Source organism: Martes martes (genome assembly GCF_963455335.1).
Source record: "Martes martes genome assembly, chromosome: 10".
Lineage (NCBI taxonomy): Eukaryota > Metazoa > Chordata > Mammalia > Carnivora > Mustelidae > Martes > Martes martes.
The window spans coordinates 7,006,731-7,020,115 of record NC_137898.1 but is presented as its reverse complement, the minus strand read 5'-3'; the positions used below and the strand labels follow the sequence as shown (position 1 = coordinate 7,020,115).

The window sequence follows — 13,385 nt, the reverse complement described above, 5'->3', positions numbered from 1 at the left end:
AGGGAGAAGCAGGCTTCCTGCTGAGCAGAGAGCCTGATGCGAGGCTCAAACCCAGGACCCTGGGATCATGACCGAGCAGGAAGCAGACACTTAACGACTAAGCCACCCAGGCGCCCCTTGAACAAATATTCAAGTTGGAAACACCTTATTTCCTGATCCAGAGCAAATAAGATGTGATGGTATCATGGTTCTGGACAGATACCCAGAAGCTCTTTCCCAAGAACCCATTAGAAGGAGGTGAGAGAGTCTATAAATTAGACCGCGGTGCGTGTGGGCAAACACCTCCGTCAACAGCCACAGCGGAGAGCGCACCATGGGCTTCTCGGAGCTGCTCCACACCATCGGCGGCATGGGGAAGTTCCAGATCCTCCAGACTGCTCTCATGATGTTCCCCGCCCTCCTGATCAGCTGTCACAGCTTTCTGCAGAACTTCACCGCCATAACCCCGGAGCATCACTGCCGGCCGGCCAACTGGACCAATGGGTCTCATGTCCCGGGCGGTGTGGGGGATGGGGACTTACTGAGGGTCTTCATCCCCCTGGACGAGGACCAGAAACCCGAGCGGTGCCTGCGGTTCTCTGAGCCCCATTGGCAGATCTTAAGCCTCAACGACACCTCCTCTTTAAGCTTGGACACCGAGGTCTGCCTGGACGGGTGGGTGTATGACCAGAGTGTTGCCTCCTCCATCGTTTCTGAGGTGAGACAAGGCTACAGCTGAACGCTGCGTCTTCAGATGCTTTTTTGTTTGTTTTATTTTAATGGAGACGTAACTTGTTCCATGAAATGCTCGGAATTTAAGGGTGCGGCGGGATGAATTTTACATAGGTAAACACCAGATCAAGATACGGATTGTTTCTAAGGACCCCAGAAGGGTCATCATCTTGATACATGCTTTGGGAGCTGGTTCTTTCTCAGGGCCATGGAGCATCCCATGGCACGAATATGCCACACAGTCTATGTCCTTTCTACCGAGAAATGTACCTGCACTGTTTCCGGTTTGGGGCTATTATGAATATCATGGCCATGCGTGTTCTTGCACACGTATTGGGGTGGACACAGGTTTTCATTTCTGCTGCATGTATGCCCAGGAGTGGGATTGTAGGATCAGAGAGTGGTCCCAGATTCTGCCAAAGTTTTCTCTGTGTATAAGACATTCAGACATGTCGGAGGGCTCCGTCCTACTGTGTCCCCCACCCCGACACTTGGTCTGATGATTTTATTTTGCCTTCGCTTAGCTATTTGCAAAGCAGTCAGAAAATCGACATGACATCCATTTTCGTGTGTGTGTGTGTGTGTGTGTGTGTGTGTTTTAAGATTTTATTTATTTATTTGGCAGAGAGCAAGGGAGCACAAGCAGGGGAAACAGCAGAGAGAGAGGGAGAGGGAGAAGCAGGTTCCCTGCTCAGCATGTGGGGATCAATCCAGGACCCTGCGATCATGACCTGAGCTGAAGACAGAGGCTTAACCCACTGAGCCACCCAGGCGCCCCTGTTTTCTTGTTTTCCCCCAAATTTCTCAGACCGCTGAATGAAATGGGAACAAAAAGAAGGAAACAAGGAAGCCTTTCCAGTAAACTGGGTCCAGATTTGTGTTGGTCATCTTTCTTTTAGGGTAGAAGTTTCCTAAGACTCGGGACCAAGTGTTTCATAAAACATCTGGGATAACGTGCTTAATTCATCACGGTGACGTTGATATCGAGGTTTCCGCCGTTTAAACTAAAAGGGCAGTGCTCATGACAGCAGGGTTATGAGCTGAAGGGCAAGCTGTGGGACCGTATTAGCGTGTAGGAGGTGACAAGGCAGCTCTTACTGTCCTACGAAAGCCACACGGTGAGGGTATGTGAGCCACCTGCTGACACTTGTCTCTTTTCGTCCAGTGGGACCTGGTGTGCAAGCACAGGTCACTGAAGTCCATTGCCCAGTCCATATACATGATGGGACAGCTGGTCGGAGCTACTGTCTTTGGCATCTTCTCTGACAGGTGAGGGGAGGAGGTCCGAGGAAGTCTCCAGAAGCTTCCAACTAGGCTAGAGTTCATGCTATCCCCCCACTGTCCTCAACGGCTCAGGACCCCACTGGAGAAGACCCCCGCACCTCCTTCTCCCCACCAGACAGCCAGGGCTGCACCCAACACCTCAAACAGAGGGGTCAGGCTAGAGCGCTCGCCCCTCCCTGCCCGGGTCCCGGGCACCGTACTTTCCTAGAAGACAGTCCCTGGGCCTGCATCCGATGCGGCCTGGGGGTGATGACATCTCCCTTTTTTGTTCTGCAATGAATTGCAATCATGACTCTCGAATTACTCTCTGCTTGGGGGTGAATTTGGAGTCACGCGGCCGAAGGCCTTCATCATGGGAATGGTGATGAAGCTGGGTCCGTGGTCTCGTTTCTGCCGGCCACGATTTCCTCCGCTGGGCTGCCTCCACGGGTCGCTTCCCCAGGAAGCAGGAGCCCCCGGGATGGTCGGTCGTTGTTGTGAATGGCTGATTCTCCGGAGCGCTCTCCCAGGTCCTCCCAATAGCCCTGGGCGGCTGCTCCCATTTCAGAGATGCCGTGGGGGCTCAGCACCACTTGTCCCACGGAAAACTGATTCCAGCGTGGACATTGGGTCCATGTTCTTGGAAATGAGGACAATGTTCTCATCAGGAAGCAGCTTTGTGCTCGATCGTATCGAGACAGATGATCCTTGTTCAAGCTGAGCAGGCCGAGGCACGTTTCTGAGAACTCCACCCCCGGGTACAGTGTCTTCTAATCTTTTGCCTCTCTTGGTTTTTACCAGCCTGTTGGATGCTTCCCCCACCCCCAGCCCGGTGCCGCAGAAAGAACGTGGCAGGTGGACATCAGCGGAGCTGGGCTCTGCCCCTCTAGGAAACCTGGGAAAGTTCACTTAGCCCTTGGGATCATTTCTCTGCAACTGAGGGGCTCTCCCAGTCACCCAGTGACCCCAGTCACCCCTGGCTCCCCTGGCTGGGCTCCTGGGACACTCAACCGCGGTCCCCTGTGCTGGGACACCCAGCCTTAAGCTCTGGGCAAGAGGGGCTGGCAAAGCAGAGGCGTTGCTCATTGGAAAGGAGGCCACGGCCACCTGGAAGGCCCCAGACTCTGTCCCCCCCCCCCCCACCTACTCAGAGGTGAAAGGAGGGAGTTAAAGTCATCTCCATGGGGCTGGCAAGGATCTCTTGCTTTCAACGCCGGTCCCCAGTGACAAGGGGCCTGCGGCCTGGCCAGCTCGCACTGTGCATACAGACACAGCACATCCGAGTAGAGCTCCAGGTCGAGAGTTCTCACCTCTGGGAAGAGCCCAGGTAGGAGCTCGATGGACCTCCAGAGTCTGTGAACCCACCTCTTCTCCACTGTTTGCTTGATCCCTTCTGAGACCTCCCCTTGGCTCCCCTCCCCTGCCCCCTACCCCCTACCTCACCCACCATTTCCCTCCTCTCCGGTATCCCAGCAAACCCTGTGGGCTCTGTATGGCTCTGTATCGTCACAGACCAGGACCCACCTCCTCCCCTCGCCGCCTCCTAGGCCACCACTCCGGGAGCAGCCTCGTTCCCCTTGCCCCTGGCTGGCTGCAACAGCCTTTGAAGGAGTCTCCCTGCTTCTTCCTATCCTTGACCCCTTCTGTTGCTCTCAGACCGATGGGAAGAGCGATCCTGTTAGGTGCAGAACAGACCCTGCCCTTAATCTGCTCGACCTTCCGCCAGCTCGCCGGTTCCTAGCCTGTGAAGCCTGATGGGCACGTGGGCTGCTGGCCCTGCCCGGGCTGGCCGCGGAGCGACTCCTGTGAACCCAGCACCCGCCCCGCCCCTCCTACTCCTTCCTCCTGCCTTTGCACTGGCCATTCCCCCATGAGGGGCACTACTCCCAGGACCCCTCCTCAGGCCACGTCTCACAGCCTCAGAGTACAACGATGGCGATTTCTCACTGGCTGCGGGTGTGGCGCAAGTCATTTCAACTTGAGCCTCTGTTTTCTTATCTGTAAAATGGGGATAATGACGCTCTTGACCTTAGGTGACACACCTCAGTGCTATGTCCGTGGCACGCTGTGGTGTCACCTGCCCAGAGGAGCCTTCTCTGGCCACCCTATTTACAACGACAGCCCCTCTGATGTTCCCTGTTCTCCTCTGCTCCGCGTTGTTCTGTGGCCTCTGACGGTCTGTGTGTTTTACCTACGTATCTTCCTTATTGTCTGATTCTCGCACAGTGGCCAGGGCAGTGGGTACGGGTAGGGGGTCCCGTGGGAAGGGAAAAGGGAGCTCCCGGTCGAGGCCTCAGCACTTGGCACCTGCCTGGCACATAGGGGTCTGAGAGGAGGTAGAAGAGAATGAATATGGGGTCGAGGGCCCCTTGGAACATTCGAGGCACTGCTCACACTCCCTTCCCCATGGGGCAGGGACCAGAAGCCACACTCAGATGCGCATCACAGCCCCATCTGGAAACAGCTGTACTTCAACACGGAACGGAGCCAAGAGGCAAAGAATTAACCCCCCTCCCCTAGGGGAACTCTAGGCCTTGGCAACTCGTGTGGGGAGGGGCGGGGGCAAGGAGGGAGTCCCTTCCCAAGGCCTTTCCTAAGGATGCGGGGGAGTGGGGGGCGGACTGGTGGAGGCGAGCAGGCTGGGGCGAAAGCGGGGGCAGAGCGGCCACTTGGCAGCCAGACCCCGGGGCTCAGCCGGCCGCTCCGTCGGTCCCGGTGGCAGGTGTGGACGCAAGACAGCGCTTCGGAGCGGGGTACTGCTGATGATCGTCATGGGCACAAGCACCGCTTTCTCGCCCAGCTTCCTGGCCTACTGCGTGCTCAGGTTCCTCAGCGGGATGGCCATGACCGGCATCATTATCACCAGCCTCTGCCTCAGTGAGTACCCCTGCGGAGCCCTGGCTGCTCCGCTCACCGCTGTGCGACCCGGGGGGCCGGGGGGGGGGCACTTCAGTTACCCTGTCTGGGCCTCCGTTTCCCCATCTGTGATACGGGGTGATAATGATCGAACCTCCCTCATCTCATACATATTTATAGAATGACACCTGGCCCCCTCGAAAACCTTCAGGAAATGTCAGCTCTTTGAAGGTGGTGGCTTAAGCTAGCCCCAGGCTCGAATTCCCAGCCCCCGGGACATATTCCTTGCCTGTGTTGGCGGGGAATGATCCCAGATGGCCCTGTATAGGGGTGTTACGAAGATCAAATGAGATGGCAAAGTTGTTTGGGATGCTCAGGACAGTTGCCCTGCATGGCACCGAGCGGGGTCAGAGCCCACCCATCAACGGGGTTCATCGGGGGCAAGTTCCACAGGGGCCTTGCCTGGGGTCCCTGCCCCTGACTGACCCAGGCTGACCTCTCTCCCTGGCCCTGGGAGCTCACTACCAGCACTGCCTCACTTGTCATCCCCAGCCATGGAGTGGACCCCGACGCAGAGGCGGACGCTGGTGAATATCTACACCATGTACATGATCACTTTGGGCCAGGCGGTCCTCACGGGGCTGGCCTACCTCATCCGCCCCTGGCGCTGGCTCCAGGGCACCCTATCTGTCGCCTACGTGATCATTCTTCTGTACTCCTGGTACGTCAGCTCCCAGACGCCCCGTGGCCTGCGTAGAGTTGCCTTGTCTGGTCTGACTTCATGGGAAGTGTTTGCTGACCTCAGAGCCGACCTTGGCTTGGCTCTGCTGAGATCTGACCTCCTTCTTTTTTTTTTAATATTCTTTTTTTTTTTTGGATGTTATGTTAATCACCATACAGTACTTCATTAGTGTTTTTTTTTAAAGATTTTATTTATTTATCAGATAGAGATCACAAGTAGGCAGAGAGGCAGGCAGAGAGAGAGAGAAGCAGACTCCCTGCTGAGCAGAGAGCCTGATGCGGGGCTCTATCCCAGGACCCCGGGATCATGACCTGAGCCGAAGGCAGAGGCTTTAACCCACTGAGCCACTCAGGGACCCCTTCATTAGTGTTTTGATGTAGTGTTCATGATTCCTTGTTTGAGTATAACACCCAGTGCTTCTGCAATCCGTGCCCGCCTTAACACCCACCACCGGGCCAACCTCCTTAAGGAGAGAAGAGAGGACCCTTGATATACGAGGTGTTTTCATTTGGTTTCTTTTTCTCCATATCAACCTTGGTGAATCGTCCTGCGCCATCTGGGGTTCTAAGTGGCTGCACACTTGGCCCCACCGGCCACTGAGAAGAGGTTTACCCTACAAATCCAGAGCCATGGGAAAGGAGGCAAAATTCTCAAAATGACAGTGGAGACCCAAACTAACACCATGAGAGGTATTGAGAGTGCAGCATGAAATGAGAAATGCAGGAGACAGAAAATGTGTACAATGTGGTGATAGTTTTGCAAAAACAAACACATGCCCGAATTTGTATCTTGCGCTAGGACCAAAAGAAAAATGGTGGAAACAACCACCCACACTTTCACTGCCGCTCCTCCCATTTTGTTCTTTCCGATTTTTCTCTTGGATCTCCCTGTTTCCAAGCGGGCCAGCCCTTGACCTGTGGTGATTGGGAGTGTGAGCCCCGTACTTACACGAGCACTGTGGGTGGAGATCCCTTGGCCCTTCCAGCTGGTCAGGGTTAGGGTTGGGCTCAAGGCTCTGCCTGCCTGATCGGTCCCTCCCTCCAGACCGGTCCCTCCCTCACCCCATGCCCTCTCACTGTTAGGGGTCTGCCAGAATCGGCTTGCTGGCTCATCACCCACAACAAACTTGACGAGGCTGTGAAAAATCTGCAGGCTGTGGCAAGATTAAATGGCAGAAAGGAGCAGGGGAGGAAACTCACTCCAGAGGTAGGCACAAAGGGAACCCACACACTACCCAAACCCTTCCTCCTGAGTTGGCGGTAATTCTCAGTGAGGGCTTAGGCTGGCCTCCCGAGGGTGAACAAAGAGGTAAGTTTCTACACCCAGAAGCAGTTGCTGTCACCATCAGATAGGCAGAGGACCCGTGGGGAAAGTGTCTTGTTACACCCTTTCTCAGAAGCTACCACAGGGGACATTCCACCAAAACAAGGATGTAAACCAGGGAATCCAGGAAATAGAAGACCCAAAATAGGAGAAAGGTAAAGAAGAAGGGAAAGAGTTGGACGGAAAACCTAGAGAACAATCAGTCTGTACTGAAATGAATAGACATATACCAGAGGCCTTTCCTGAAGAAAAAAAATGATCTTGATAGATTGCTCATTATACTTTATCCTCTTAACAGGAGTTTTATCATTCTATCAAAGAATTTGGGGAAAAATAAGTGCCAAGGACTTAAGAAACCAAGAATATCAGCAAACAAATAAAGAGGCAATTATTAACTCCAGGAAAATAAAAAGCTCACATCACAGAAAGAAATGTAATCAGAGTACACGACATGGTTCAACTCTGAATGAGACTTACATTGGGAGAATTACAGAAGGGAAGGGTTAGGTCAGAGGTAGTAGAGCAAGAGGGTTAAGTCTTCATTCTTTCTTAGCATAAATCAATCTAAAGTTGGAAAATCAAGCCATAGCAGTGTAGCATTTTATCCGGAAATAAGAAATAAGTATGAGAAGAAACACCTAGAAGAGTAGAAGACAGCTCTGGAGAGGGGGAATTGAGAGTGGTGCTGGAGAAAAGGGAGGTAGGGACCTTTCTAACTATGAACATGAAGAAACAAAATAACAATGGCTAAGATCCCAGACTTGGGGCCATTCACCAGGGTTTGACCCCCAGCTCCCTACTTAGAGCTCTGTCACCTTGGGCAAATTATTTAACCTTTGGAGCTTCTGTTTCCTCTTCTGTAAAAAGGATTGCGGAATCTCCTTTACATTAAATAAGTTAGTTCACATCCAGTACTTAGACCCCCCCCCCCCCGGCACATAACAAGTATTCAATAAATGGTGGTCATTGTTGACCACCAAGAAATACTAGTTAAAAGATAAGGAGAAGTTGCTACATAAGAGAATACACGCCCACAATTTGAAGCCCTCTATTTCTCCTTGAGGGTGTGTGTGAGGGAACTGGCCAACGTGGGAGGAATCAAGTAATTGTAGGGCATCGGGAAGTGGAAGGACTAAGGGCTGGAGCCCTTTCTTCCGCCATCCCCACTCTGGTCTTTTCCTGCTAGGTAGTAAGGCTCCACATGCAGGAGGATACAGCTGCTATCAAGGAGACCCCATTCCTCCTCAATCTCTTCCGCACTCCGGGACTCTGCAGGACAACTTGCTGTATCGCCCTAGGATGGTGAGTGGCACCCCAAAGAGTGGCACCCCCCCACCTGAGTCAGTCACCTGACAGCTGCTCCTGAGTTGTCATTCCCTGGTGCCCCACTGGCTCGAGATAGAGATGGAGGCAACAGATCATGGTGAAGCAATCCGAGAAGATGGGAAAACCTGGCAAAGTCTGGAACCAGAGAGGGTTGGGTTCTGGAATAGGATCGCATCCTATCCATGGCCAGAATGTTGGAGAGACTTCTTCCATTGGAAAGAAAAGCAAACCATGGGTCACCTCTAGAGTAGGAAGTAAGTCTCTGGCACTTTCTCTCTTCCAGGTTTTCCGCAGGCTTCTCCTTCTATGGGCTGGGTTTAGATGTGCAGAAATTTGGGTTCAACATCTACTGGACACAACTGCTGTTTACAGTCGTGGATTTCCCCATGAAGCTGGTGACGGGCCTGAGTATGGGCTACCTTGGCCGCCGAATCACCGCCATCTCTTTGCAGCTGGTGGCCGGTTGCGTGATCCTTGTCACCGCATTTCTTCCTCGAGGTGAGGTTTTCTTCTGGGTCTCGTGAAAATTCTCTTCTGATATGATGGATGACAGGTCTGGTTTGATGATTCAGAGCAGACTAGAGAATCAGATGAACCTGTTTTCAGCTGGTTTCCTGTGATCATGGACAAGTTGACCCACTTACCCTCCATTGACCCTCACAGTTGTTTAGGAAGAATAATTAAGAAGCCCTTATTTGGGGGTTGACTGCCTGCCAAGCACTGTGCTAGCCCTTCACATGTATCGACTCATCTGATTGTCATGAGCTGCTTTTATAACTGAACATAAATAAATAAAGCACAGAGAGGTGAAGTGACTTGTCCAAGGTCACACAGCTAATAGGTGCTAACATCAGGAAAACAACATGATGGCTGCATGGGCATTTTGTTATAGCAATTTCTATAGTTTTCCATGTTTGAAATAATTTTTTAAAAATCATAAAAGGTCCTGCGTAAAAAGTTCATATCCCTGTGCCCGGCTCATGGGAAACATTGAATAAATTTTAGCTATCATCATCTATCATCATGTAGGTAAGTTTATAAAGAGATAAATTCAGCCTTCTGAGATCAAGTAGCAAGGGCTACTAATCTGAGATGGTCGTAGGAATCACAGAAGTCTAGAATCCTGCAAGTGAAAGATGTGTTGAAGACTGTCGCATCTATCATTTCACTGATGAAAACCCTGTGCCCGTGCGACAGTCACCTCCCCAACTCCCCAGGACAGGGCTAAATCTCAGCGTTCCTCACTCCCCAACTGCCCCTGCCTCATCTGAAAATAGCAACTTTGGTTGGTTGTTAGTTATTCACAGCTCTTTCTCCAGGACCTGCCTACCCTGGGGCTCAGACCAGACCCAGGCTCAGGGAACACAGAAGTTTTTAGGGAGACAGTATCAATTGTATCAACTGCAGTTGAGATCAGTGCCTCAGAGGAGATGTCCAAGGAGTAAGGGAATATATGGTGGGCTCCACCCAGTGAAACAGATCAGGGAAGTCCTCCTGGCCAAAGTAGTATTTGAGTTGAGAAGGATGAGAAGAAGAAGAGAAATGAGAAGGTGAATTGTGGGGAGAAGAGCTCGCTGAGGAGGGAGTCCGGCCAGTGCAAAGGCCATGGGGCAGGGAGGTGCTTGACACGATGACATGTCAGAACAGGTGATTGCCTCGACATTTCATTAACTCCCTTTTGTCTACACCCCACCCATTGCCTTCTCTCAGACTTGAATACCTTTAAGATGATCCTCTGTTTGTTCGGGAAAGGGAGCCTGGCCGGCTGTTTCACTTGTCTTTACCTATACACCATGGAGCTCTTCCCAACGGAAGTCAGGTAAGAAGATGGGTCAGAGACTCTGGGACTGAGACGGCAGCCTCTGTCGCTCAGAGCTGGGCCATTAAGCAAACCAGCCTCCATTTGGAAATGGTTTTGTGGTTTCATGTCTCAAAAGCGCAGGTTCCTGTCCCTATTTTAACGTGATTTGGGGTATCGTAGGACGCTGCTCTTGAAATAGTGACCGGAACTTGGCAGGCACTCCATAAATGGTATTATGTCTATAGCTTCAGAAAAATGTCAGTATCCCAGATAGTGGTAGGAAATGAGGAGTTGAGTGTTGGAGCAGCACCCAGCACAGAGCACGTGCTCAGTAAGTATCAGCTGTCAGGCTTTCCGTCATTGTCATGGTTCCCAGTAAGCATCCCCCCGGCCGCATCTGAGATCAAGGTTCCCTTCCCCATGATGTGCCCCCACAGGACCCATCCCAAGATCAGGCCCTTTGCCACACAGCCTTCTTATCTCTCATGCACCAGCCCTGATACTCAGGGCCTGGTTCATTCATTCATTCACCAAATCCTCTCAGGCTTGGTGAAGGTGCTTGAATTCGGGCAGTGCACCTGCACGGTCCCAACCCTTTCCACGTTCTCTGTCTCTGCAGGCAGACAGGGATGAGTGCTGGGATCTTCAGCACACGCCTGGGCTCCCTCTTGTCCCCGCTGGTCTACATCCTGGGCAACCATAGCCCAGTGCTACAGCCGGTGATGTTTGGCCTGGTCCCTATTCTGGCGGCCACAGCGGGCTCCTTCCTGATAGAGACAAACAACCAGCCATTGCTCAACACCATCCAGGAGACAGAGAAGAGGTAGGAGACTTCCTGCTCCCATCGCTCCAGCATCTCAGAAAGTCCTTGTAGCCTGTGGGGACGCAGCAGTGGGAATGTGTCTGCTGGGGCTCTTGCTGCCTTGGCGGGAGTGAGGCACCCCCCGCCCCCCGGGCCCATATCAGGACCTCTGGGGCCACTCCCACTGCCCCTGCCCCTCCTTCTGTAAATGTCGTAATGGCTTCAGGTGTCTTAAAATTGGTGGTGATCGTCTGGGAGCCTGAGGAAGCATTTGGAGGTAAATCACACAGGAGGCCATATACAGTGCTGCCAAATTCTTCTTTTTTTTTTTTTTTAAGATTTTTATTTAATTATTTAACAGGCAGAGATCACAAGCAGGAAGAGAGGCAGGCAGAGAGAGAGAGAGGGAGAAGCAGGCTCCCCGCTGAGCAGAGAGCCCGACATGGGGCTCGATCCCAGAACCCTGGGATCACGACCTGAGCCGAAGGCAGAGGCCTTAACCCACTGAGCCACCCAGGTGCCCCCAAATTTTTCTATTAAATACATCATCTCTTTGTATGTGGAGGGGAGCTGTCGCATGGCTAAATCCCTCTTGTCACCTAACCTGTGGCTGCAAAACCACGTGGTAGGGACCAAGTGAGTCAGTCTGTCCCTTCAGATGAAGTTCAGCCATGCTTTCTAGGTTAGAAGGAAGACGGTCATCTAATCTATCCATGAAGCACTTCTTTGCAAGTGGGTTCCTTATCTGTGGCTTGGAGGATCTGGGCTGGGCTTGGGTGTGTCTGCAGGTCAGATGGGCTGGGCTGGGCTGGCCTGGCCTGGGGGCACCTCTCAGGGGGCAGTTCTGCGTCTCCATTTCACCCTTCTTCTGGGACAGCAAGCACCCTCCTTCTCAGGGGGGTGGCAGAGACCCAAGAGCCCGTCCAGCTCTGAAGCTCTCGCTTTTCCACTCAGAGTGTGTTGTTCTGTGTCTTTTCTTGCCCAGAATGAAGATGGCTCGTGACAAGCAAAGAAACATCAGTGAAAATACCACAAAGAAAGGATTGGCCTCACTTCTCCCAGAAAAGACAAAAGTAGAATGCACGGTGTGATTTCTCCGGACTCACACCTGTATTCTGAATGGCCCTTCCTCTCTCTTCACTTTCTCCTGTTTTGGAAATGTGACACATCTTTCCAAGGAAATGCGGTGGCACCTCGCTTGACCGCCTCATGGAAAAAGCAACGATAGGGCTGTGATCTGGAAATATTATAAGGCAGATGAGTCATTCGACTTAGAGACCAACTGAGAAATGATACGTATTGGACAATCTGTGACATTTGAATATGAAGAACGAGCTTTAAGTAGATATGAAAGGATCCGTCAATTTTGTGAAGTGGCATTAGGTTACAGAAGCCAACGTCCCTTTTTAAAAAAGAAAAAAGATGTGAAGCTGAAGTATTTAGGAATGAAATGAAACATCAGGAATTTGCCTTAAAATCCTAGAAAAGTGGACAGAGTGAATGCCAGGGCTGAAGTAGGGAGTTCCTTGACCTTCCTACTTTGGGAGGTGTTTGGACTTTTTTTTTTAAAGATTTTATTTATTTATTTGGCAGACAGATCACAAGTAGGCAGAGAGGCAGGCACGGGGCAGGGTGGGGTGGGGGAGCAGGCAGCAGGCTCCCTGCTGAGCAGAGAGCCTGATGCGGGGCTCTATCCCAGGACCCTGAGATCATGACCTTGGCTGTTGGCTTCGAACCCTAACATCTTTCCTACATCCCTATGATGGAACAGCATTCGGGGATTTCACCAGCTGGACCATAGGGCCTGATGCTCACTGCCCACCTGCTTGTACTCCCTGACCTTTGTCTTACATTTTTCCTTCAGTTCTTCTTTCCAGCAGACCTCAACTGCAGCAAATGAAACCCCAAAACAGCCCTCAGGTGATGAGTGATGTGGGAAACAAAGGCAGAAGAAAAATTATTAAATTTCCTCACTACCTACAGCCCACTGACAGTCCTGGAAATAGGCAGGGGACCTTCCTCTAAGGATTCAGTTGCCTCGATGATGCTACTTTCCTAAGGGCAAAAGCCAATCTTAGCCCCACCCCCCACCCCCCGGGGTCCTGTAAGTCCACTTTAACATATAAAAATTCCTTTAGAAGATTCCTTTATCTCTAAACCCCACCAAGATCCATGTTAGCGATCACCTCCCCCCACCCAAGCTTATGGCCCATTGATATACATCTGAACGGTCTCATGACTAAGGTTTTATTAGACGGTAATAAATTACTTTTTGGCAACAACAGCTAGCCCCCTCAAGGTCCTGGAAACCTTGCTTCCAAAATTCTTTAGAGACTTACACTCTCCCTAACCCCCACCCGACTTGAATGTATATAATGGGCCACTTTTTCTGACTCCGCTGCGGCTCTTTCTGTCTATGGTCTTGTCCCCATGCTTTAATAAAATCACTTTTTTGCACCAAAATAAAGAAAAGAAACGAGTGAAAGAAAGAAAGGAAGGAAGGAAGGAAGGGAGGGAGGGAGGGAGGGAGGAAGGAAGAAAGAAAATCAGATCTCCCCAGG

At 51.7% G+C, this 13,385-nt stretch overlaps 1 protein-coding gene across 1 annotated transcript; it reads left to right on the top strand.

Moving 5' to 3' along the window:
• Nucleotides 1-313: 313 nt before the first annotated feature.
• LOC308351652 (solute carrier family 22 member 20-like) lies at nucleotides 314-11,915 on the top strand (the record flags this gene model as incomplete). Its single annotated transcript, XM_080817498.1, has 10 exons — nucleotides 314-697; nucleotides 1,877-1,980; nucleotides 4,697-4,851; nucleotides 5,383-5,551; nucleotides 6,655-6,778; nucleotides 8,082-8,197; nucleotides 8,505-8,719; nucleotides 9,932-10,040; nucleotides 10,642-10,845; nucleotides 11,810-11,915. The coding sequence occupies 10 exons, from the start codon at nucleotides 314-316 to the stop codon at nucleotides 11,913-11,915; spliced, it is 1,686 nt and encodes a 561-aa protein (XP_080673624.1).
• Nucleotides 11,916-13,385: the final 1,470 nt, after the last annotated feature.